At 44.5% G+C, this 25,885-nt stretch overlaps 3 protein-coding genes across 5 annotated transcripts in view; 2 read left to right on the plus strand and 1 right to left on the minus strand.

The window, feature by feature from the left end:
* RNASE1 (ribonuclease A family member 1, pancreatic) overlaps positions 1-25,885 on the plus strand; it is a 223,082-nt gene that overhangs the window by 28,402 nt on the left and 168,795 nt on the right. The window lies entirely within an intron of this gene.
* METTL17 (methyltransferase like 17) lies at positions 82-7,696 on the minus strand. Its single transcript, XM_050796531.1, has 15 exons — positions 7,555-7,696; positions 6,900-7,353; positions 6,594-6,747; positions 6,379-6,513; positions 4,774-4,855; positions 4,366-4,447; positions 3,799-3,872; positions 3,061-3,155; positions 2,507-2,577; positions 2,219-2,326; positions 1,892-1,960; positions 1,177-1,227; positions 827-919; positions 407-591; positions 82-332 (listed from the first exon to the last, which is right to left on the minus strand). The coding sequence occupies exons 2-15, from the start codon at positions 6,972-6,974 to the stop codon at positions 227-229; spliced, it is 1,380 nt and encodes a 459-aa protein (XP_050652488.1). The 5' UTR covers positions 6,975-7,353; positions 7,555-7,696; the 3' UTR covers positions 82-226.
* Positions 8,212-24,786, plus strand: LOC126958382 (coiled-coil domain-containing protein 107-like). The gene is given in 4 exon segments (XM_050796660.1): positions 8,212-8,269; positions 11,875-12,019; positions 13,338-13,806; positions 24,700-24,786. Coding segments are annotated over 4 exon segments (759 nt in total).

Genomic DNA, 25,885 nt, shown 5'->3' on the forward strand with positions numbered 1-25,885 from the left:
CTCAGCTTCCTGAGTGACTGGAAATGCAGGCACATGCCACTGTGCCCAGCTTCTACACTTTTTAAGAATCACAAAATCCACTTCCATTCTTTAAAAATTTATTATTTATTATTAAAAATCTCAAACAAACACAGACATATGGGGATACCAGCAGTCCCCTCCTGGATACCAGGTAGTGTCAGCCCTGGCAGGCATGATAAAAGAAAATACTTGTTAGACATCCTTGTCAACTCTCAGAGGGATCTTGAGCAGTGGATGGAGGAAACGCAGACGGAGTAAGCACAGGTAAAAGATCTCCCCAGGAGCTGACACGGGCACAACGATACAAATCCCTATGGAAATGAGACGTTAATGTGGGCTGCAGGTTCTTGCCACATCCCACTAATTTTGGTCACACCCCCTATACCTGCCATGCCGGCGGGCTGTGATCACAGCATGCTGCATATGCCCATCTGGACAGCACAAGTGACAATGCACATGGCGAGGTCGTCTAAGGACAGGCTGAGTGATACGGGGCCAGCGATTAGCCTCCTCTGGAGACCCCTGAGCAAGGATCACCATAGAGAACTTTTCTTCCTTTGGTTTCTTGTTCTAAGATAAGGAACATAGAGACTGTTTAGAAGAAAAACATATGGGAAAAAAGTTTGTCAAGCCCCTTCTTCCCCATTCCTGCAGTCCTTTTTTACAATGTGTAAATCATATACATGTAGGCCCTAAAGTCTCTAGGCTATTCTGTGAATTATCCAACGCCTCCTAACTCTGACTCTTTTTCTTCCTGTTTTTTCCAAGATGTTTGCTTCCTGCTGCAATATCCCCAGGTACCTACCCAGCGGAAGGGGATGGGATGGTACGCCTGTGAGAAGCTACACGCCAGTGGCCTAGAGGTTGTCAACTGGGGACAAGGGAGTTCATGGGGACACTGTGAACACATAAAAAAGTGAGGTAAGACAAAAGAGCCATCAATCACAAAACTTAAAAACTAAGAATAATAGAGTCAAAAGGGGCCAGGGAGAATGGAGGACAGGAACAGTGGGTAGGAAGAGCCAGGAGAATCATTAGGTAGGAACTGGATAGGAACACAAAGTAGTGGAGAGTGGCTTAGCTTTACCATCTTACTTTTCCTGGCCACACCTAAGTTCAGATCTGTGTGGTGGGACAGGTAGAAGTAATACTTACCGGGGCAAAGACAAAACTAGGTCGAGGGTCCAAAGGTGACTTCTCTTTTCCCTGAAATCAAAGGAAATAAAAGAAATAAAGCTGGGCCAGGTGTCTATTTTCATAACTCAATCTCTGCAGTCAGTAAACTGAGGACTCCTTTAACATTCAATTCTAATAACGATTAACTACGTCCTTTGAGTTAAGCTGGCTGCATCTTTAATACTCCAAACAAAGAACTTTCTCTTTGCTGCAGGAGAAAGGCAAGAACTTGGCACAAAGTACAGTGCTCTCCCTTGTCAGCAACCTCCACTCTCAAAAAAATCCCACTCCAGGACAATGAAATTTATGATTATACACTGGCTCATACTCTCCCCCAGTGACAAGGTTCTCAGCTCAGCAATGCCCTAGATTAGGAGTCCGCAAACTTTCTTTTAAAAGGCCAGACAGTAGGCAAAATCTATCTCTGTCCCAACTACTCAACTCTGCTGTTTGTAGTGTGAAAGCAGTCACAGACAACAGAGGCACAAATAAGCATGGCTTATATAAAAACAGGTGGCAGGTCGGATTTGATCCACAGGCTCTCATTTGCCAACCACTGCTCTGATTCATAATGACTTTATATGCCCAGTTTCCTGAGAGTCACCCTTGTCAATATATGACAGTCTCTTTAGTTTTCAAAAGAATAACAGTAATTAGTGACATATGCGTGGGGGAGTGAGGGAAGAAGCCTTACCTTAAGGACCAGATCCCTGGCTTCCATGAGAAGTCTGTGCCCAGCTTTTGTTCCATTCTCCACCAGTACCTATTCACAAAAGGGAAAAATATGAAGACTTAAATTACATGAAAGTGTAAATGTCAGTAGCTCTGTAAAAGCGTTATAGATGGAAAAGGGGTCCTAAAAAGAAATACGCATTATATATCAGGATGGAGACCCTCAAAGAGGGATAAAGAAACCCATAAAGGAGAAAAATGGTGAAGAATGAAGACAACGAGAGAAGCAAAGGCATGAAATCCATGAAGCTGCTTTAAGACTTAAGGAGAACAAGGAATTTTAACTCACCAGGAAATGACCTGTCTTACGCCATAAGGTTTGAACCACCTCAGTGCGGTCAGCCCTGCTGGGCAGTTCACTTAAGGAAAAGGCTGATACTACTACATCAAACTGCACCTGAGGACCAAGACAAAGAACATGACACACTCAACATCTCTGCATCCCAAGAATATAATAAAGTCCTAGCTGATAAATTTCTTTTATCTTCTGACACTCAGTGCTGGGCTGCAAAGCTCAAGCCATAGTTTTCCATCTGCCACATTCCACATTTAGAATATTCTAAACACTGCCACTTGCCTTGGGTGATACAGGTAGAAACTGTCTGAAAAAGACACCTGGAATATAAGGCTCCCCAGATTCTGAACCACCTGTGGAGAAAAGAAGAGGCAACTTTGAGTGTGTAGGAAGTTAGGTATAAACTGAAGAGATATCCAGATAAGAAACATGGCCCCAAGAATAGGGAAAGTGTCTATCAAAAAGGGCAGGGATGAGCCAGATATGGTGGTGCATGCCTGTAATCCCAGCTACCCCAGAGGATGAAGTGGGAGGATGGCTTGAGGCCAGGAGTTTGAGACCAGCCTGGGTAACAGGTTCTAATTAAAAACAAACAAAAAACAAAACAAAAAAAAAACGGCAGGGAGAATATTAGGCCTCTTGTCCTTTGAATCTTACCCAACCCATCCTCAGTCCAGCAGAAACCTCTAATACCACCCTTTGCTTGACCATAACTTTAAAAGTAAACCAGATTCATCTTAATTTTTACCCTCTTCTCTACTTCCCAGTAAAACACTTTTACTAGTACCCCTTTGCTTTCTGAACTCCCTCAACTTTGGAAATGCTCTTGTACTCACCTTTCAGTAGTTTTTCTGCCAAAGCCAGCATGGCAGTTGATTTGTCCACACACATATATTCACGTAGGCTCTGGCCCCAAATACTGTTAGCAGCCCTAAGATGGCAAAATTATTATAAATCACCAATTCCCATGACCAAGAGTCATCTCTACAAGAGACCCATTTACACCCAACCCCACCCCTGGGAAAAGAGAGTGTTATGTTAAAATAGTTGTCTAGTTAGTAATAAAATAACTAATGGTGTTATTTTCTTGTTTTATTTACAATTGTTTTTAAAAAAAGGTAGACTCAGCTGGGTGCAGGGGCTCATGCTTGTAATCCCAGCACTTTGGGAGGCGGAGGCAGGAGAATCACTTGAACCCGGGAGTGGAGGCTGCAGTGAGCCGAGATCGTGTCACTGCACTCCAGCCTGGGTGACAGAGCGAGACACCATCTCCAAAAAGAGAAAAATAAAGGTAGACTCAAAATACTATTTGTAGGCAAAAAAACTTTGATTGATAATTCCTTTTCTTTTTAATTTTTCTAAACATGCGCCTTTTTTTCACTTGACATTTCTTTAAGTTCTGGCCCCAATCCATATACCTTCTTCTGCCTTGCCCAATCTGATGGAAGAAACATTATAGATTCCCAACTTGCCTATTCTCCCTCTGGTTTTCCAGTCTCTTAATTTTTGAGTGGTGTAAGTATGGCTTTCTAGAGCTAAAATTGACCAAGACAGGGCTGAAAAAAGTTACTCACCAGGTGACAGAACCAGTACCCGAGCCAAAGTCCATCAAAGTTTGTGGCTGAAATGCTGGATTTCGAGCCCGGATCTGAAGAAATATACAACATCCCACAGCAGAGTAATTAGATACTTATTTAGGACCTTGATAAATATGAATTAGGAGCCTATCACAGAGGATGTGAGATGTGAATGCCTTTTGAGATTCAATATAAATACCTTATGGGATAAGAATCTCTTAAAACAGTGATTCTAAACCTTTCTTGGGTCACAGAAAGCTTTCACAGGATAAAGAGAACTTCTTTATTTTGTATTTTTTTAAGAGATGAGGTCTCACTCTGTCACCAGGCTGGAGTACAGTGGAGATCACAGCTCACTGCAGCCTCAAACTGGCTCAAACAATCCTCCTGCCTCAGCCTCCCAAACAGCTGTGACTGCAGGCAGGAGCCCACCATGCCCAGCGGAGATCCTCTTTAAAAAAAAATGCATATGCAATGTCCCAAGAATCCCCATCCTAGAAAACTACTTTATGAATAGGGAACTGATGGTCAAAAAGTTCAGGTTGGAAGTTAAGGGACTTTCACCTCATGGAATGCTCTGGAGACTGCTGCAAAGCCACCATCCAGTCTTGCTGCCATATACACCAGGCTCAGTCCCTCAGTGTAGCTGCCATTAAAATCAGAGAGTCATACATACTAGTAAATAACCTTAATCCCATAGTTACCTTCTAGATTTAGAAAATGACATCTTGGAAAAGGCTCTTCCAGCTCAGGCCTTTCACTCCCCAATACAAAAGGGTCCTGGGGAACCTTACAAACACTAAATTTTCAAACTTCAGGGTTCGAAACTTTGAACTTTAACTTTTTCAAATACTAAATTGATCCTTTTAAGGTCAGGTGATGTAAAAAAAAATACTAAATTGATTGTGTAATTGTACTCCCCCAACTCTCTCTGCCTTTTCTTTCTTGTGCACCTCTTCTAGGCCCCCTTACCTCAGCTCCTGCCAATGGTAGGTAGTTTTACGTAGTGCATGTAGCACTGCTCCACGAAGTTTCTCCTCTGTCTGACATAAGTCTGTGGTGAGAACAAGGACTGGAAGTCAGGACCTAGGGAGAACAGGGCTCAGATCCAATATCAGAATATACTGCCCACCCAGTCCTCCCTGACTCCACCTAAGAAAGTCTTAAAGCTCAAGAGAGACAACAAACCTAGAGAAAAGTTTCAGGCAAGAATTAACAGTAACTACTACCACTAACAGATTGTTTCAAATAGCATTTTGCTTCTAAGAATGATTTATTCAGCTTAATCAATCCTGTTCCACAGGTTTGTTTTGCATTAAAGGAAAGTGTGATAAAAATTTAAAGGGTAAGCTGGGCGTGGTGGCTCACACCTGTAAGCCCAGCACTTTGGGAGGCTGAGGCAGGTGGATCACAAGGTCAGGAGTTCAAGAACAGAACAGCCTGACCAACATGGTGAAACCCTCTCTCTACTAAAAATACAAAAATTAGCCAGGCGTGGTGGCGTGCACCTGTAGTCCCAGCTATTTAGGAAGCTGAAGCAGGAGAATCACTTGAAACCAGGAGGCAGAGGTTGTGTTGAGCTGAGATCGTGCCACTGCACTATATAGCCTGGGCAACAGAGCAAGACTCTGTCTCAAAAAAAAAAAAAAAAAAAAATTAAAGGGCACTATTTTTTGGATTTCTTCACTTCTCCAAAATTTAAGGTTTTGATGATCTCCACTTTTCCTATGGAGAGGAAAGAAATTTGAAAATCTAGGTCTCATGACTGTTCAGTTCAGTACTATTGAGCAAGTATCTACTGATCACCTACTATGAGCCAGGTACTGTAAGGTGTGCAGGGAATGCAAGATGAATAAATGGTAATGTTAAGGAGCTCACAATCATGAAACTAACTTGATGAATTATATTTATCCTCTTATCCCAGAAGAGGATTTCAGTACTGGGTAGAGGTCATCCAGGGACTTTATTTTACCTGAATAAAAACTTAGAAGGTCCTAATCCAGTGGACTTGCAGGAAAAAAACAAGTATCTAGATTTTAACAGTATATTGGTGGCCAGGCACGTTGGTTCACGCCTGTAATCCCAGCACTTTGGGAGGCCGAGGTGGGTGGATCACCTGAGGTCAGGAGTTCAAGACTAGCCTGGCCACCATGACGATACCCTGTCTCTACTAAAAATACAAAAGTTAGCCGGGTGTGGTGGTGCACGCCTGTAATCCCAGCTAGTGAAGAGGCTGAGGCAGGAGAATCACTTAAACCCGGGAGGTGGAGGTTGCAGTGAGCCGAGATCGAGCCATTGCACTTCAGCCTGGGCGACAGAGCAAGACTCTGTCTCAAAGCAAAAACAAAAAACAAAACAAACAAAAAACAGTATACTGGGACATTCTAACCTTTACCTAAGCAATCTCTAGAATAATCTACCTTCTTTTAATAAGGCATCATTGTTACAACTGCTGCTCTGGTTAGAAAGTCAAATAAGAGACTTCAGTACCTGTTCGAGAGACTGTAAAATTATTTCTTACTCTTCATTTCTAACCGACATTTCAATCTGGCCTACTTTTTAATTATTAAGTCCTACCTGGGTTTTCCAGAAATTTCTTCTCAAAATGCCTAGCCCGTCTTTGCAACTCCTCTGGCTCCACAGGCAAATGTCTGCTCCAGAGATAACTGGTCAGTGTTTGCACCTGATTCTCCATAGTGGGCCCAGCATTCTCTATGGGCCAAAGATGAAAAGCGGAATCACTTGCATGCAGGTCCAGTCCCGTTTCTTCTCCCTTTCCAGCCGTTACTCACCAAGTAGCAGTAACTGGGCACCGTTAGCCAGTGCCTGTGGCAGCCGCACGTGCGGTAGGTTTAGGATGCCAGGGTGCTGGCGATGAGGCCTCTTCTGCAGGAAATCGGACTTGTTATCTATCTGTGTCACTCCAGGTACTACTGCGGCGAGCGACTGCAGGCAGAGAAAGAAAGGTTGATTTTCTGGCAGAAAGGAAAGTTGCTGGCGCTAGCTAGGGCGGGGGCTGCCAGAAGCGCTCCTCCTCCGCGCGGAGATGTCTCTGCAGATCCAGAGTCTCTCCGTGAGCCGGCAATGTAGGTACTCACCCGGGCCTGGGGAGCTACTCCAAGGCCGGGGCACCATCTTCCTAATATCAGTAGAGACTTCAGTGCCCCCGCCATGGCTCCGGAGGCGAACCGGAAACGGAAATGTAGGTTCCTGTGACCCTCAGTCACAACGCCGCAAGGAGCCGCCTTCGCAGAACGTCCCCCGACAGTTTCAGCCAACCAGAAGAGCGAGTGTTTGCCAGCAGCCAATAAGCAATGGTTATATAAATATCCTTGAGGCGGAAACCGTGTTTGGGCTGGAGGCTGCGTCGGGCCTGGTCACCGGCGCCAGAAATCAAGAGGGTGGGGCGGGACGGGGGCGGGATGGAGTTGGGTGTGAGCGCGCCATTGACTGGCAGAGACTGTTTCTGGGAATACTGACTTCCTGTGTTCTTTGCATTCCTCCGCGGAGAACTCTGAGTCTTGGGTTGTTTCCCTGTGTGAAAAAGGGAGACTGCAGTAACGGAAGGAAGAGAAGAGAAAAATCATATTTAAGAGACTTTAGACAACAGAAATTAATAGTTAAATAATTATTGAATAGTTAATAGTTTGATAAAAAACCTAGTTAATCGGTTTATTTTATTTTATTTTTTTACATTTGTTAATTTCTCTTCAAATGAGACCAGTCTTCTTAGTAAGCTAACATAACACTTACTGAGAACACCTACGTGCTAGGTACTTCAGGGAAAAGGACTGAAACTCGCTTCACAGAAAACTTGGTTCTGACGGGGACCCTCCTGAGTCTGCTGCTAGATCACACTGTTTCCCCCAGGCCTAGGACTTCTACAGATGCTGTCGTGACTACCTGAGGTGCAGAATCTCAGGTGGGTTCAGCCACTCTTGTGACGTGATAATGTAGCACAGGGTAATGTCTCCAGAGTCTGCAGGCCATCAACTCCTTCATTCACCAGAGCATCAGAAGGATAAATGGCATATGCAAGGCCATATCTACTTTCGGAATCTGACAGTGCACAACTGCTACCTCAGTCTCCAAACACTTGAGCTCACCCAGTGTGTGATTTCTGTGGGTTCCTGCCCCCCTAATTTCTGTTACAGGTTTAGGATGTTCTCCCAGCATATCCACTTGACTTGTGTGTGGAACCAGCCAGTTCATCTGGAGGGCTAGACTCCTGGGTCATCAGGCCCTACCACAGGTGGTCCAGGGATCTCAGGTCCCAGCACCCTAATTGGACTGCCCTTCTGTGGTCCTCTCCCTTATTCGACTTCTTCCTCAAATCTGCAGCCCTCACCGACCGCAGCCTGCCAGCTCTCTCAGGGCTCCTCATCTCGGGGTGAGGCGGGGTGAGAAGACATGGGTGGACAAGGGGAGAAGGGCTGCTCTGCCTCTTCCATGCGGAACCGCCTTTCCTGTAGATGAATGCAGGGCCCACTGACACGTCCTAGGCTGACACTTGCCTCTTTTCTAGCTTTTCCTCAGTCCTCCTTTTACCTAGGAATCTTTCCTGGGTGCTCAAAAGGGTCACCACAGTGACCTCTACCCTTCCAGTGAGAATGCTCACATTCATATTAGTGATCCTGTGTGTGCTCTGGGCTGAGGATTCTGCCCTAGAGATATCTGAGGAGTGGAACCATTAAATTGATACCTGTTGATGATATCTCTCCAGATTATTAACAAGTCCACAACCCAGGCAGTCTCAAAGGTTCTTACTCCTGAAGTTATCCCTCATTTTTTGTGCTAATCTTGCCCAAATGCCAGGGTGCTGGCGATGGGCCTCTTCTTGCCCAAATGCAAAGATAATTCTGAAGATTGGGCCATACTAGATGTGTGTATTGGAAGATCTGCCAAAATTCTACTGTCAGCTAGTCAGAGCTCCTGAGTAAATCTCTCAGCTTCTTGTCCTCAGAATTCTATTCATATAGGTGAGATCATGTCATGGCTCCAAAAGCCACCATCCAAATTATGGGCATTTGCTGCCCATAAACCTTTGTGAAATGATTCCTTGTAGGAAATTTGTCCAAGGGAATCACCAGATCTCACATGCCTTCATAGTAGTTCAACTCCAAAGGCCTATGTAGGGGCTTCACACAACGTTTGTGCTCCACACAATGTTTGCGCTCCAGGATAAGAGAAGGAGAGAAGGGAGAAAGGAATGCAACTTTCACCTCACTGGTAGTGTATGAATGGCCTCTTCAAACATGACCTGTCTGGGATTCTGAGTCATTCTAGTTTCCCTGCAGCAGTAGGAGCCATCTTGACTTTATCTCTGAATCTCAGTGTCTGTCTTATTCTGTGCTTGGGTTTTAGTAGGTTATCAGTGTTTGCAGAAGTGACCCTGCTTGATTTGTTGTGGGCTGTGAAGCTCAGTGTCCACCCTTTTCCCTCAGTAGGCCACTTCGAGGACAGATGATGCTCAAGTTTGCTTTTTTCCTCTTGGGCTTATGTCACTTACTGCTTTCTTTTCTTTCTTTTTTTTTTTTTTTCTAGTCTATTGTTTTCTTTTAAGACAGGTGACATTCTGTCACCCAGGCTGGAGGGCAGTGGTGAGAACATGGCTCACTGCAGCCACACATCCTAGGTTCAAGCGATTCTCCTACGTCAGCCTCCTGAGTAGCTGGACCACAGATGTATGCCACTGTGCCTGGCTAATTTTTTATTTTTTTCTAGAGATGGAATCTTTTCATGTTGCCCAGGCTGGTCTTGACCTCCTGAGCTTGAGCAATCCTCTGTCCTTGGCCTCCCAAAGTGCTGGGATTATAGGCATAAGCCACTGCGCCTGGCCTTATTCTATTGTTTCCTTTCTCTCCCACCCTCCCACTTCTTTTCTTCCTCCCTTCTTTTATTCTTTCCTTTTTTTCACAACACAAGATCTCTTCTAATGTAAATATTTGATTCGTTATGATTAATTTAAAAAATACTGGGGTGCAAATCAGAATCAATCACATTTTTTTTTCTTACTCTTTGGGAGCTCATTTGACTCTTGAGTGGGAAAGAGGCAGATCCCAGGCAAAGCCTCAGTCTCTTGGCTGGGCAGGGAGAGGCATGAGTCAGATCAACATGATGATTCATCTGAGTCTCAACCATGAAGAAACTCACGGATTGTACAGGGTTTTCTGGTGCAGTCAGCTTCCTTGTGTTGTGACTTGGCTGATTAACTCATATTCAAGGCCAGAACTACTGCTGCTATTGAGACTAATCCAATTACGAAGTATTCTGCTGTGGAGCAGGGATCTGCCAATTGGATCTGATCTCCTTTGGCAAAAATCTATGTTGAAAAAAGCAAGGAGGTTCTGGAGGGATTTTAGATTTTTAAAACTCTGGCTGGGGCAGACCCAGCATGGCTTCCTACAGATACAGGATGGGGGATCACCACAGAGCAATGTTAGTCTTGGCATGGGATGGCATGAAAGGATCGCTGATATCCTCAGAAGATGAGTCCTGGTCACACAGGAGCTTCTTTAGAGGTGCAATGTGAACTCTTAACACATGGATAAAGTATTAGAGGAAAATCCAAGGACTGGACACTCACTGGGAGTCTCGTATATCTCTCCTGAGGGACTGAGACCCTGAAATGGGGACCAGAATGGCCATGGCAGTGAGAGAATGTAGAAGTCTTTCTATTCTCAGTTAATGTTTCTCAAGAAAATCTAAAAATTATCCCATTAAAATGCTCTGTGTTAGGGGCCTCCATTGTCTAACAACTGGGTCAATGGTTTCCAGTTCAGACTCAGGAGAGGAATCCCAAGAAGGAAACTCAGGCTTATCATCTACTTCTCCAAGCCTTCTAGAAATACCATTTCTAATGTACTGGCCTGCAACAGGGACTAATTCAAGACAGAACTTTCCAGAAGGATCTGTCCGTGTTTTTGAGAATCACGGGGAATGGCCAGCACAGCCACCTAGCCTAGGAGACCTGCTATTATGCAGAAAATGAAGAAAAAATGTGAGAAGAAAGGAATGAAGAAAGAGAAGATAAAGAGGAAGGAAAAGACATTTATCTATGATATGGAGTTTATTTTTCATTCTTGAGTTGGTGGAATTCTTTACTGACCATGTTAGGTGTGCCACGCTCTGTGTTAAGGGCTAAAGCTAGGAGAGGAGGAGACCGTGTTATGGGAAGTGGTATTTTTTTTTTCTTGTACAAATCTTGTTCCAAATTTCAAATTTCCATTGTGAATTTGGTAGAGATGTTTTTATTCAAGCTCTGATAGTACTATGGGCATCAGACATCTATGAAATCTTCTACAAGCAAGTTCAACTTCCTCTCCCTCTTTCTTCTTCTTCTTCTTCTTCTTTTTTTTTTTTGAGACAGAGTTTTGCTCTTGTTGCCCAGGCTGTAGTGCAATGGCATGATCTCGGCTCACTGCAACCTCTGCCTCCTGGGTTCAAGCGATTCTCCTGCCTCAGCCTCCCGAGTAGCTGGGTTTATAGGCGTGCGCCACTGTAGCCAGGAATTTTTATTTTTATTTTTGTATTTTTAGTGGAGATGGAGTTTTTCTATACTGGCCAGGCTGGTCTCGAACTCCTGACCTCAGGCAATCCACCTGCCTCGGCCTCCTAAAGTGAGCCACCATGCCTGCCCTCTTTCTTCTTTTTATTCCTGCTCCAGCACGCCAAAGAGCCATGTTATATAAAGGGGGGCCTAAAACCCAAAAGAAATAGAGCAAGGGAGGGCCATTTCAAGGAGGAACCCAGCTTCTTTTTTGTTTTTAGCAACACCCCTGTTTCTCTCTTCATATAAACATTCTCCATCTCATCACACCTCTATGCTGGAAACTTGAGTCTTTGGATTTCTTGCTGTTCAAAATTCTGCAGTGGGTTAAAGCAGTCTCTTCAGTTCCTCCTGAAGTGATTCCACTGCTCCATGTGCATTGGATTTACCTTCTGTAGATTTTAGTCGTGACGTGATTAATGCCTCCATTCCATGTCAACTAACATAAGCCTAAAAAAAACCCACACAGATCTTTATGTAAAATCTGTAAAAGAATGAATATCTACTTTGTCCTCCTTCCACAGGGAACCCAACCCATGTGGGCCCTGGGGCCACAGAATGCTGGCAACTGCTGCTCAAGGACCAGCATGAGGGGGCCAGGGCCAGGGTGCTGCTTTTGGGAATGCTGTACACCTCAGCCATTGTGGCTTTTGTGCTGTATAAGTGTTTCAGATGCAAGGATGGCGGGGGGTCTGCATCTCTCATGGCGGTGCCATAGTACTGAGAGCAAGATACAGTTTCCACTGTCTGTGAAATGAAGATAATAGTTGATTGGCCTCCAACATTATAGAGTAATTTTAAGGATTCAGCGAGGTAAGGAATGTGAAAGGCACGTGGTAAACCGTAAATGAATAATGATCATCACATTTAATTTTCCTACAATCTAATAAAGAGTAGCCATGCTTGAGGTCATCCAGAGCAGCAACTGGTGGAGCTGGACACCCAGCTAGTGTTCATACTACTAAAGTGGGGCCAATGGTGGCACAAGGGGTTGATTGCTGCAACCATGGTGTTTCTAGAGTTCAAGACATCAAGTGGTATCGTGGTCTCCTAGGGAAGGAAGCCCTTAAATATGAGTTGATGGTACATTTGGAAAGTAACACCTTCCAGGACAGTATCTTCAGCCCTGACCCTATTATTTATTTGCATTAGAAAATAGAACCAATTGAACCAATTTTGATGTGTGAAACTACCAGAGATAGCTAGTAATGATCCCAGGTAGACATGACAGGCTAGGATGAGTGACTGAATTTAATAATGAAATTTAACAAGGATAGTTTAGTAAATTCTATCATTGGGCCTGAGTACAGCCTGGAAGAAGACATTTCTTAGCAGCAGCGCTTATGAGAGACACTTAGGCATACCCATTGACTTTTTTGGTGTGATGTGACAACCTACTTCCCAAATCAATGGTAGGAACAAGGTGTTGTGCTTTATCTACTGATCAGAACATTCCTGGAGAATTTTCTTCTCACAGAACTGCCTTAAGAGCACTATATGTTCAGTAAAGCAACCAGAGAAAACTATGCAAAATGAGCCCTGACTGAAAAGATCGAAGATATTAAACCAGAAAAAACTCAGGAAAGGGGGCAAGGGTATGCCCATTGTCTTTAAATTCCTGAGGAACTATCACATTGAAGAGTCATTATTTTGGAAGGCTCTAATCAGCACTATGGAAAGAAGATACATGAAAGACAAATTTTGGCTTTGTGTATGAACTGTCTAACAATGACAGCTCAATCAAACTGGAGAGAGCTGCTCATTCTTGGAGGTGTTTCAGCAGACTGAGTGACCATGTGTGGGAGACGTTGACATATTGCTTCATGTGCTGGGTGAGGAACTAGACTACAAGTAATTGTGATTCTCTGAGGTAAAAACCCAATAGCTTTCTGTATCTTAAATGATACCCCTCTTCTTACTGGCTTTGGAGACTGAGGTGATGGAGCAGAATAATTTCGCTGCAGTATTGCCCTTTTCTTCTTCCACAACAGGGAAAAGATGAAGCTGCAGTTCTCCAAGAGGAGACAGGCAGGAAGCAACCATTGCAGCTGGAGCAACAGCTGATCCAGACAGAGCAGCACCTGGACAATCTGATGGCCCAACTGGACCCCCTTTTTGAGTGTGTGACTACTTTGGCTGGAGCCCAGTAGGAGCTTCTGAACATGCAGCTATGAACCGTGAAGCTGCTACAAGATAGCAAGCCAGATAAGGGTATGGTGGCTTCAGAACCAGAGACCAGCATACCTTTTCCTGAGGACTTATGTGTAAAGGAAGATGAGGAGGAGGCTGCTGATGGTCAGACCTGGGAGGAGCCCATAAACTGGAGCACAGAGACATGGAAACTAGCTACTTCCTGGCAGGTGGAGCAGGTACTAAGGAGAAGATGCAGCAAGGCTGTGGAAAAGGGCTCCAGTCACAGCCCCAGCTGGGAAGGAGGGACAACAGCTGAGGGTTTAGTAAAACCTTTTTTTTTTTTTTAACTTCTGTTAATAGGGTACAAAGTTAAACAAAGTTTGTTCTTGATTAAAAAAAAAGAAGGAATATCTAATGTATAAACAACTCCAACCTAGGTTTCCAAAACCTTGCATTCATTCACATTTGTGCTTCTTTCTACACAACTGTCATTTACATTCCTAGTGCTTGTATTTCACTATGTAAAGTGGGAATTTAATCTTTATAAATGAGGCATTTATGTACTGCGCACTCTACTCCTGAAACTGTGTTAGTCACAGGGTATGTTAAGATACATGAAACGTAGTCTTGGTCCTTAAGTAGCTTATGGAGAAGCAGAGAAACTAAATATGTGATAGAAGCAATAACACTTACATGAACATTGCTTTTTGGGAGCACGGAGATGGAGGAAGTTACTTTGCCCATTGGGTCTAGGAAGGTTTCTACAAGGAGGCTCCACCTGAGCAGGGTCGTGAGGGTGAGCAAGGGTTTGTTGGGTCATTTGGGAAGGGATGGACAGTGCATGCAAAAGGATTGGCATGGGAAAATGCACAGAGATGGGGAAGTGTATCGAAGGTAGGGAAGGCGTGAGTTGTTAGAGGTGTTAAATCACTGGGTCAAATTCTAGGTGAGAAACATTGGAATTAGACCCTTGAACTGTATGTAATCTTCCAACAAAATTAATTCACATATTTGCACTATCTTTTTACATTCTTGTCATCTGAAAATGCAATGTTATTGTTAATGCCCTTATATGAATATGGACACAAATATTGACTTGAACAGGACTGAAGGTAGAGCTAATAGGACTTAGCCATCTCATTCTGTGGAATTCCTTAATTCCTTAAATTATTAAGCAAGTTTTAATTCATTTATTTATTTATTTGTTCATTCATTCATTTATTTATTAGAGACAGGGTCTCAGCCTGTTGCCCAGGCTGGAGTACAGTGGCACAAACATAGCTCACTGCAGCCTCAACCTCCTGGGCACAAGTGATCCTCCTGCCTCAGCCTCCTGAGTAGCTGGAACTATAGGAACATGCTTCCATGCCAGGAAAATTTTTTAATTTTTCATAAAGATGGGGTCTTGCTTTGTTGCCAGGTGTGTCTGAAACTTCTGGCCTTGAGTGATCCTCCTGCCTTAGTCTCTCAAAGTGCTGGGATTACAGGTGTGAGCCACCATGCCTGGCTGCAAGTTTGAAAATATATGTTGTATGGGATGCAGTTTTATAGGTGATGAGGATGTAAACAGGACTTAGGTGTAGTGTAGTCTCTCTGTGATGCATATAGTCTCAATGGGTAGAATGAGCTGTACTCAAGTGTTTATTACATGAGGCTAAACTCACATATTATAGTCACAGCAGGTATATCTGGCTCAAGACCTATTTTGATGGCCTATGTAGTGTTTTTTGTTTCTTTGCTTGTTTTTTAAAAATAATTTTTGGATGTGGTGGCAACCTTTCCAAATGGAGATTTTCACATAAAAAATTTGGGTTCCTGGCCGGGCGTGGTGGCTCACACTTGTAATCCCAGCACTTTGGGAGGCCAAGGTGGGCGGATCACAAGGTCAGGAGATCTAGACCATCCTGGCTAACAGGTGAAACCCTATCTCTACTAAAAATACAGAAAATTAGCCGAGCATGGTGGTGGGCACCTGTAGTCCCAACTACTCGGGAGGCCGAGGCGGGAGAATGGCGTGAACCCGGGAGGCGGAGCTTGCCGTGAGCCGAGATTGCGCCACTGCACTCCAGCCTGGGGGACAGAGAGAGACTCTATCTCACAGAAACCTCCCCCCCCGACACACACAATTTGGATTCCTGACTTGCCTTAAAAAAGCTACAAATGTGGCCATATTAGGTCACCATTAGCTCAATGTGATGATCAACTAAAGCTGAATAGCAGTTACTTCTTCTTAAGTCATGTCTTTTTTTTTTTTGAGACAGAGTTCTACTTTGCTGCCCAGGCTGGAGTGCAGTGGTGCAATGTCAGTTTACTGCAACCTCCACCTCCCAGGCTCAAGTGATCTTCCCACCTCAGCCTCCCTAGTAGCTGGGACTACAGGCATGTAGTGCGGTGGCACCCAACTACTTCTTGTAATTTTTTTTTGTAGATATGGAGTTTTGCCATGTTGCACAGGCTGGTCTCAAACCCCTGGGCTCGAGCAATCTGCCCGCCTTGGCCTCCCAAAGTACTGGGATTACAGGTGTGATCAATGACACCTGCCAGTCATGTCTTCTTAAGTAGTAGCCACCTCTGCTTTTAAGACCAAAGCTCAGGGATCTCCACTGACTCCACTCCTCCCCCTGTCCATTCAGTCAGTGGCAACACCTACCTGGCTCCTGGAGACATTTCTGTTTATGACGCATGAGATTTTTTTTTTTTTTTTGAAACGGAGTCTCGCTCTGTCACCCAGGCTGGAGTGCAGTGGCGCGATCTCGGCTCAGTGCAAGCTCTGCCTCCTGGGTTCATGCCATTCTCCTGCCTCAGCCTCCCGAGTAGCTGGGACTACAGGTGCCTGCCACCACGCCTGGCTAATTTTTTTGTATTTTTAGTAGAGACGGGGTTTCACCATGTTAGCCAGGATGGTCTTGATCTCCTGACCTCAGCCTCCCAAAGTGCTGGTATTACAGGCATGAGCCACTGCACCCGGCCAGATGCATCAGATTGTTATCATAGCATCCTGAGAAAGGACTCAGATAATACTGTCTCCAATCCTTGACCATTCTTCTTTAAATTGTGTTCAAAGCACACCTCCAAACAGATTTTTTAATTGTTCCTTTCTTTTTTTAAATTTTATTTTTATTTTTTATTTTTATTTTTTTTTGAGACAAGGTCTTGCTGTGTCACCCAGGCTGGAGTGCAGTGGCATGATTATGGTTCACTGTAGCTTTGACCTCCCGGGCTCAAGCAATCCTCTCCTCTCAGCCTCCTGAGTAGCTGGGACTATAGGTGCATGCCACCATGCATGGCTAATTAAAATTTTTTATTTTTGTAGAGACTGAGTCTTGCTGTGTTGCCCAGGCTCATCTTGAACTTCTGGGCTCAAGTGATCCTCCCACCGTGGCCTCCCAAACTGTTGGGATTACAGGTGTGAGCCACTTTGCCATTTCTTTTATAGGTCCCTCTGCATATATTTAACTGCCCTCCACTGCCTCAAAATTAAATCCAAATGATAGGAAAGATCTTGGGCTAAGGACCTGTTTGTTTAAATTAGGAATCATTATAAACACATGTTAAGGAGAGTATCCTGGGTTTTCAGCGTTTGTCTTTAATATCAAAAAGCTGCTAAATGTGGGCTTGTTCTATTATTTCATTAGCTTAAGCACCAAATCAGTGTCACAGCAGCCACTAAATTATTAGATAATGTCATTACACCATTATTTGTAATCAAGGGACATGATAAGATATAGTCCCAGGGAAAGATCTTCTGCATTATGGTAAAAACAAGTGTTGAGGACATTGGCCACAGGGTTGCTCAAAGCCACCTTGCTGTCTACCACTTGAAATTTCTTCAGTTGTGAAGTACTCTTGTAATATCTGCCCTTAACCTGCAGGTACCAACTGTCAATACCTTCTTTCACACAGCTTTCCCTAATGCAGTGGCTATCTATGGGAATGACAAATACATACTACTTGCGGGTACCATATGAAGGATTTTCATAAAACATGGTACAGGTTAATGTAATTGCAATGAACGGAGGGAGCTAACTAACCTTAGCTCAAAAGACATTTGGGAGCTAGGCATGGTGGTGCACACCTTTAGTCCCAGCTAGCAAGAGGCTGACATGGGAAGATCAGTTGAGCTCAGGAGTTTGAGTTCAAGCTGGGCAACATAATGAGACCCCATGTTTTACAAAAAAAAAAAAAAAAAAAAAAAAAAAGACACGTGGTGTACTGACCTCTCCCTAGTCTCTTGGGTTGAGCAAGGTGATCCTAGACCTTCCTTATTGTATGGGCCTTTTGCATATCTTCCCTGAAGGCACCAAATGAAAGCATATCTTGGTCTATTTGGTGATGTTTCAGGAATTAAATAGAAAAGTTAACAGCAAGGGATGGATCTGAAGATAAAGAGTCAGGCAATGTGGAGCAGCATGAGCTGAGGCTGATGCGGATATCAGGACCTTGCATGCCACCCAGGCCCAGGAACAGCAATAGAGGAACTTGGACATAATTTACAAGCCTGGACCCTGACAATCAGGAAGGGCCAAGTGCAAACTAGCATAGCTAAGCCAAGACAAATTTAATGTTCCAGGATGGAGCTGAGTAAAATCAAGAGGTGAATGTAAAAATGCAACATTATTAATTATAGGGAAATCTGGATACAGGAATGTAAGCTAATCATTATGAGGCTGGAGAGAGGTGATTGGCCTGGTGAAAATGTTGCTTTTATATGTTTTATTGTCTTATAAACAATTTAAGTGAGTGAATGGATATGGCAGACAAGGGAAGAATTTGTAAGTTCCCTACCAGTCACTTTTTCAAAAATATTTCAGGTACTCAAGCCATCACTAGGTTGAGAATTCCTCTTGACATTGTAAAATCAAGCATGCAAAAGTTAACTTTTGATTGTATCTCCGTGTGAATAGTTAGATATAGAGTTCAGTGGCCAATTGGTGTGATCTGAGTGGAAAGAAGTACATTGTGGGGGGCCAGGTTGGATGTGAGGGACATCAGACAAAAAACAAGGCAAAATTGTAGAACTGGATGTCTGAAGAGATGGGGGAAAGAATTCCCTAGTTCATGACATCTTAATGGGATCACATCACCTTTCCAAAGCCACAGACCTTTTGTAATATTGTAGTAAGCACCACAAATCAGAACTGGGGATTTCTGCATCAGGCTGCTTATTACAACATCAGAGATTTATTTAAACCGTGTTTATTAAAAGACCTCCTTCTGGATGCGCCTACGTCTTTTCAGGGTAGCAACAGCTGGGCCAGGGGTGATCAAGGGGGAAGAGTCCTCTATTTGGTTATTGACAAGAAAGAACATGTTCCAGAAAGGACTTTTACTCTCCTTTGATTACCCGCACTCCCTTCAAAGACAAGGCGCCTAGAATCCCTCATGGACTCTCACTGCCCTGAGTCAGGCTGCCGTGAAGATGACTTATCAGACATTCCTTTGGGACAGCAGGATCAGGATAATGGGCAGAGGGGAAAGGAGAGTCCTGGTTCTCCCCGCTTTCTCCATCCAATCAGTGTTAGTTGTCTTTCCGTTGCCCACTAACAGGCAAATAACCTGACTCCTCTCCTGCCAAATGAGGCTCTACCTCAATCTAGTGTCAATTCAACTCTCAAGCAATGCTGACATGGACTCTTTTTTGGAAATAAGGCATTAATGTCTTCAACACCGCCTTCTACCAAAGAACACAGATAGTCTGATTCTATCTGGGCCACAAAGCCATCCTTTCCTCCTCATCTTAGATGCTTCTGAGGAAATACGGTGGCAAGGTATTTGAGGTTATCACTTACTGAGCAGGTCACCCCTGCCCTGAGCACAGGGCAGGTGGGATGGGTCAGTGGCTGGGCCTCATTGAGGAAGGCTGTTGCATAGGAGGCCTTGTTAGAGACGTCCTGGGGATGTCTCTTGCCAGTTTTATGTAATTCAAAAGGCAATGGGAAGGAACTCACTTCGCTGTGTTACAGGAACATTTTGTGTGTGTTATGCCATTTAGGTTTCAAAAAAATCTATGAATGCTCACTTATCTCTGTGTATCATATTTGCCTGTAAGCTTCCAGTCCTCTAATTAGAGGGCTCGAGGGCACAAATTGTCCCCATTCAGATTTGTATCCCCAGTGCCTAGAGGAAAGCCAGGCATATTGTTAAACTTGGAGTATGTATCTTGTATAAATAAATAGTTGAGCATTGTTAGAATCCCTTAAAAGTAAACGAAGACTGGCCAGGCGCAGTGGCTCAAGTAATCACAGCACTTTGGGAGGCCAAGGTGGGGCAGGGTTGGGGTGGCTTGGGGCCAGGAGTTTGAGACCAGCCTGGGCAACATAGCCAAACCCTATCTCTTAAAAAAAAAAAAAAAAAAAAAAAAAAGAGGAAGACTTAGGATATCAAATATATACCGCTAGGATGTGAGGATATCACTAACATACAAGTTGAGCTATTCCTATTTGATCACATAATGACACAGTAATGGAAATGTAATTTTACACAGATTTTCATCTTTCTTCTAGACCAGTTTTTTTTTTTTAGTGATTTTGTGGTTTTGAAATTTCTAGAGATATTTTTGGTAACTATAATAAGTGGGGAGGAGATCAGTGCTAGTATTTAATGGATAGGGAACAAGTGTGTTCAGAGTATAGCAAAGTAAAATAATTCATGCATGGCCTACACAATTTATCACTGTTTTCTTGGCTGCTTATGTAGGTAAGAAAACAGCTTAGAATTATCTGAGCTTCTACCTAACTCCTTTTATGGTTTTAAAATGCAAAGAGTTTGCTGGGAATGTAACTATCATGTAAATTGAGGGAAATCATACCTCTGTCTTTGCAAGCTCTTTTAATAGACTGGGGGTGGCTAGCAAGCAAAGGTCACAAAACAGGTTTCATCTCCTTCCTTTTTACCAAGTCCTGCTTTGGTTGACTTGAGGTAGGTTAGTCCTTGGCTCTTATTTATTTATTTATTTATTTATTTATTTATTTTCAGATGGAGTCTTGCTCTGTTGCCAGGCTGAAGTGCAGTGGCACCATCTCGGCTTACTGCAACCTCCACCTCCCAGGATCAAGCGGTTCTCCCGCCTCAGCCTCCTGAGTAGCTGAGACTATAGGCACACACCACCACGCCCAGTTAAATTTTGTATTTTTAGTGGAGACGGGGTTTCACCCTGTTGGCCAAGATGGTCTTGATCTCTTGACCTCGTAATCCATCTGCCTCGGCCTCCCAAAGTGCTGGGATTACAGGCCTGAGCCACCGCACCTGGCCATTGGCCCCTATTTGTTGGGAACACTTGCTAAATCTGAGACAGAGAAAAATCACCTTTTTTTGTTTGTTTTTGAACTGGGCAGCCTCCTGAGCCAGAGTGGGCTCAGAGAGACTCCCAGAGAATCACCTCCTGGTTTTTTTTGTTGTTGTTTGTTTTTTGACAGAGTCTTGCTCTGTCACCCAGGCTGGAGTGCAGTGGCATGATCTCGGCTCACTGCAACCTCAGCCTTCCAGGTAGCTGGGACTACAGGCACCCGCCACCACGCCCGGCTAGTTTTTGTATCTTTAGTAGAGATGGGGTTTTACTATGTTGGCCAGGCTGGTCTCAAACTCCTGACCTCAGGTGATCCTCCCCCCTCAGCCTCCCAAGGTGCTAGGATTACAGGCATGAGCCACTATGCCCTGCTGAAAATCACATTTTAACGTACTACTTTATTCAAGGAATCAGAGCAAAGAGAAAAAACAAGAATTACTTTTTTGTTAACTCCATGAAAAATATGAGGAACTCTCCTAGTAAACAATTTTATCATTTTCACAATGATGAGTATTTAGAGCCTGCCCGTTCAGCCTCTCTTTTGAACAGAATTGGATAAATATGACCAAATCTTTGGCCTTGGGATTCATTTTTTTATACTGTCCTTGGGTCTTTTACTGTGAAAGCATTTTCCAGGTAGAATTTTTTAAGTTAAAGTTCAAGATAAAGCTGTATGTGAAAAAATGAAATGTGTACAGCTGATGGTAAGTGAGATGACCGATGTTGGGGTACACAGATACACATTTAAAGTGTTCATTGTTATATGTTTATTTTAATGTGAATGAATAATCAATACATCAAATCTGTGGTTAAATGAAGAATTGTTTGAGCCCGGGAGGTTGAGGCTGCAGTGAGCTATGATCCCACCACTGCACTCCAGCCTGTGTGACAGAGCACGACCTTGTTTCCAAAAAAAAAAAGTATCAGAGTCTGACTTACAGCTCTGCTACTCACTAACCTCGTGACCTCAGACTCAGCCCTTGTTTTCTCTTTTCTTTTTTTTTCTTTTTCTTTTTTTTTTTTTTTTTTTTTTGAGATGGAGTCTCGCTCTGTCTCCCAGGCTGGAGTGCAATGGGGCAATCTTGGCTCACTGCAACCCCCGCCTCCTGGGTTCAAGTGATTCTCCTGCCTCAGCCTCCCAAGTATCTGGGATTACAGGTGTGTGCCACCATGCCCGGCTAATTTTTGTACTTTTAGTAGAGATGGGGTTTCACCATGTTGGCCAGGTTTATCTCCAACTCCTGACCTCAAGTGATCCGCCCGCCTCGGCCTCCCAAAGTGCTGGGATTACAGACATGAGCCACCATGCCCAGTCTGGGAAGATTTTCTAAGTGCTGGGCCTTAGAAGAAAATAATCGTGTCCAGGATATGATTAGAAAGAGGGTCCACATATGAGCTGTGTTATTTGTTCTAGAGGAGGGAGTGAAAAGATGGAGGGGAGAGCACCTACATCCTTCAGATGAAAGGAAGTTCCCCCTGATCCCAGACCCCAAATCCTCGGGACTTCACATTCTCCCCATCTCTCCTCACTCCTCCAAGTACTCGCCTGAGGAACTCACTCTGTCACATCCTCCTTCCTCTGACGCAGCCAGCGCTAGTGCCTCCACCCTCTACCCTGAGTCTGCACATTCTCCTGGAGAACTCCACAACTTACACACAGACCCACCTCATTTTTTTAACTGCCACATAGCACTAAGGGAATCCCAATATTAAGGAATGATATGTTTAATTCCCAGTTCTAGCACGAATTTTCTATGAGGACTACCATTCTGGTCCTCAGGTATGAAATGTAGCTTGGAATAAAGGACCTCACAAATTCCTTCTAGCTCAGACTCTTGTAGTTCTTTGAAGCCCTGATGAGTGTGTGCGCGCGCACGCGCGCGCGCGTGTGTGTGTGTGTAGAGGAATATCTACAGAAAATGCAATCTACATTTCTGAAATTTTTTACTATGTAAATCTGTTTTTCTTAAAATACTATGCCTAAATCCAGAAAAAAAATCACCCGATTAACTAAAATAAAATTATTGTCCTATATATACATGTATGTATGTATGTATGTTATTATTGTTGTTGTTGCTACCTTAAGACAATCAAGAAAAACATTTAACTATTACATTGCAGTCAACACAGAAATCCCTATTTCCTTTCCCTTCTTCAACAGAGCAAGAGAAAATGTCAGCACAGGAGACAATAAGATGATCTTACACCTCTGAGACTATTTAGGTTTGAGGTTAGTACACTGGGGGATATCAATCAGCAAACATTAATGTAGTCATTTCCATCCTTAGCTGTCTCTATCAGCTTCACCTACCTCATCTAATGGGAAAACAAGAGACCTAAAAGTCATTAAACCTAAGAGGAACTTGGATGAGTGCTTTAAGGCCTAAAATATCTCAGCATCATTCAAAATGTTTATCCCTCATGGTTTTGCAAGGAGTGTTGGAAATAAGGAAGCCACTTCCTCTTTGGCACACCTATTTCATATAAGGTAATTGGGATTAAGCTTCACAATAACACTGTCCAGTAGGTAATACTCTCCATAGTTTTCTAGAGCTGATACAGGCTTTCATCTGTGCTTGCGATCTAAGGTGACCCACCATCGGGCTTATGTTTGTGTATTATGAAGGATTTTCATGTTTCCATTGTAGAAAAGAGAAAACACTGGGCGCTGTGGCTCACTTCTGTAATCCCAGCACTTTGGGAGGCCGAGGGGGGTGGATCACCGAAGGTCAGGAGTTTGAGACCAACCTGGCCAACCTGGTGAAACCCCATCTCTACTAAAAATACAAAAATTAGCTGGATGTGGTGGCACACACCTGTAATCCCAGCTACTGGGGAGACTGAGGCAGGAGAATCACTTGAACAAAGGAGGTGGAGGTTGCAGTGAGCTAAGATTACACCATTGCACTCCAGCCTGGGTGACAAAGCGAGACACCATCTGAAAAAAAAAAAAATGAAAAGAAAATCTCAATGGACTCCTCAGCCTCCTCAGCTCCATCAGTAGGACTTGTGAGGGTTATGGGGGCACTCCTTGCATTGGAAGTAAGACCTCCCACCCCAACAGCTTAATTTTCCACACTCAGCAGTATTAGGCACAGTGGATCATTCCCTCCTTTTGATGAGGATGACCTGGGAATGGGGCTTCTTGTGACAGAAATAGGGATGAAAAGCGTTGTGAGATCAGTCCTGGTCCCTCGTCATGTCAAGGCTGCATGATGGTCTCTCAGATACCCCTGTCTCCTGGCTCTTCCCTTACCATCCAGGCCTTTCATTCTCAGGCTCCTCACACATTTTTCCTCTTGTCTCTGGTAACTTGATGTTGGAGGTCCCCAGGAGTCAGTCATGGGTCTTCTTCTCTGTCTGCACACAATCCCTTGGTGATCTTATCCAGTCTCAAGGTTTTAAATGCTGTTGATTCTCTAACAACTCCCAAATACATACTTACTGCCCAGCTCTCTCTCTTTGGACTAGTACATCGGACTGTCTATTTGACGTCTTCACTTGGAGGTCTAATAGACCCTTCAGACTTAACATGTCCCACATTATCTGGGTGTGGTGGTACGCACCTGTAACCCCAGCTACTCGGGAGGCTGAGGCACAATAATCGCTTGAACCTGCGAGGCAGAGGCTGCAGTGAGCCGAGATCGTGCCACTGCACTCCAGCCCGGGTGACAGAGCCAGACTGTCTCAAAGAAAAAAAAAAAGCTATCCATTGCTTGCTTCCCCCATTCTACTTCCTGCTTTATTTTTTCCATAGAGCTTATCACCTTAATGGTCTGTGTAATTTACATATATGTTTATTGTCTGTGAGTATACATTATGTGTCTAGGTCACTAGAATGTCACCTCCGTGAAAGCAGAGATTTTTTTTGTATGTATGTTCTGCGTTCTCTGATGACACCCACATACCTCTAACCGTACCTGGTACATAGGTACTCAAGAAATGCTTCCTGAATAAGGCTCCTCAAATCAAGAGCCCCAGTAGGCCCTATGAATGCTGCGAAATAATTGTACCATAGGGACCCATTTGTGGGAATACTCACAGCACTAAAACCCCTTAGTTAAGAGGGATTTGAACACCCTAAGACGTTTCTGCATAACTCCCGGCAGCAACTTCACAAAGCACTATAGCCACCACACACTGTCCCTGAGATGTCAGAGTCACTGACGGATTTGGGCCCCAGGACAGCCTTTACCAGCTGCTGGTGTGGCCGAGTCTCCACTCACGAGTCCTAGGCTGGTAGGTTCACTAAGGTGTGCAGACACCCCCACTCCTCCTGTGACAAGTTGCTGGTGGCCGCTGAGCGTTCTTGGCGGCAGAGTTGCACCAGCGGCCTTCGGCGATCCGCGATGACCGCAATGTGTAAGTGCGCCTTCCAGCCAGCAGAGGGCAGGAGCGGCTGCGGTGTCCCAGGCCGGGCTTGCGCGGGCTCCTGCCGGCGCCTTTCACTGCTGGTTCCACCTCTCTCCTCAGCTCGCCGCTTCTTCCAGGGCGGGAGTGAGGGAGGGAAGGAACGCTGGAGGAGTGAGCGCGTGCGGGTGTGCGGGTGTGTGGTAGTGCAAGGAAGCATGTGCTTCTGGAAAGCTTTCCCGGGATGATGCTCTCTGGGCTCACGGGTACGATTTGCCCACAGCGAATGTTTGTACTATGCAGACACTGAAATAGAATGAGGTCCACTCGTCTTCCAATGGCGGGTCACAGGCTCCTGGGAAGGGGTTCTGAAGCCATTCCACCGAGCCACCCCGCTTCCTTTATGGAGATAATCCCCAGACTTGCCCTCACCACGTTGGAAAGAGCTGCCGGGAGGGAGGACGCCGAGCTGGGGCAACTCCTCCGTCGCGGCCGCTTAAGCGCTGAGGCTGATTCCAGCAGCCGCCACAGTGGCCGGCAGGGGACGCTGTGCCGCCGAGACCCAGCGGGCCGAGAGGCAGGAAAGTTGTATCTCCTGGTTCTTTGCTGAGACGGACTTGAACTTCCAAAAGCCTCCGTAACCACCGAGGAAGCAGGAGAATGAACAGGCTTCAAATAATGAGCGAGCTCTCCATTGCGGAGGCAGCTGGATGTGCAGAAGGAGGGTAAGGCGGGGAAGGAGGGACGGCTGCTCCACTCTCGGCCTG

The sequence above is a fragment of the Macaca thibetana genome, chromosome 7, assembly GCF_024542745.1.
Source record: "Macaca thibetana thibetana isolate TM-01 chromosome 7, ASM2454274v1, whole genome shotgun sequence".
Taxonomy (NCBI): Eukaryota; Metazoa; Chordata; class Mammalia; order Primates; family Cercopithecidae; genus Macaca; species Macaca thibetana.

What these genes read in the sequence shown, in the direction of transcription:
- METTL17 (XM_050796531.1), bottom strand. Translation starts at nt 6,974, where the DNA reads ATGGCGGGGGCACTGAAGTCTCTACTGATATTAGGAAGATGGTGCCCC. An exon ending in GAGTAGCTCCCCAGGCCCGG is followed by an intron (nt 6,748 to 6,899) that starts GTGAGTACCTAC and finishes CTCTGCCTGCAG; the next exon opens with TCGCTCGCCGCAGTAGTACC. An exon ending in ATCCCATCCCCTTCCGCTGG is followed by an intron (nt 592 to 826) that starts GTAGGTACCTGG and finishes TCCTTATCTTAG; the next exon opens with AACAAGAAACCAAAGGAAGA.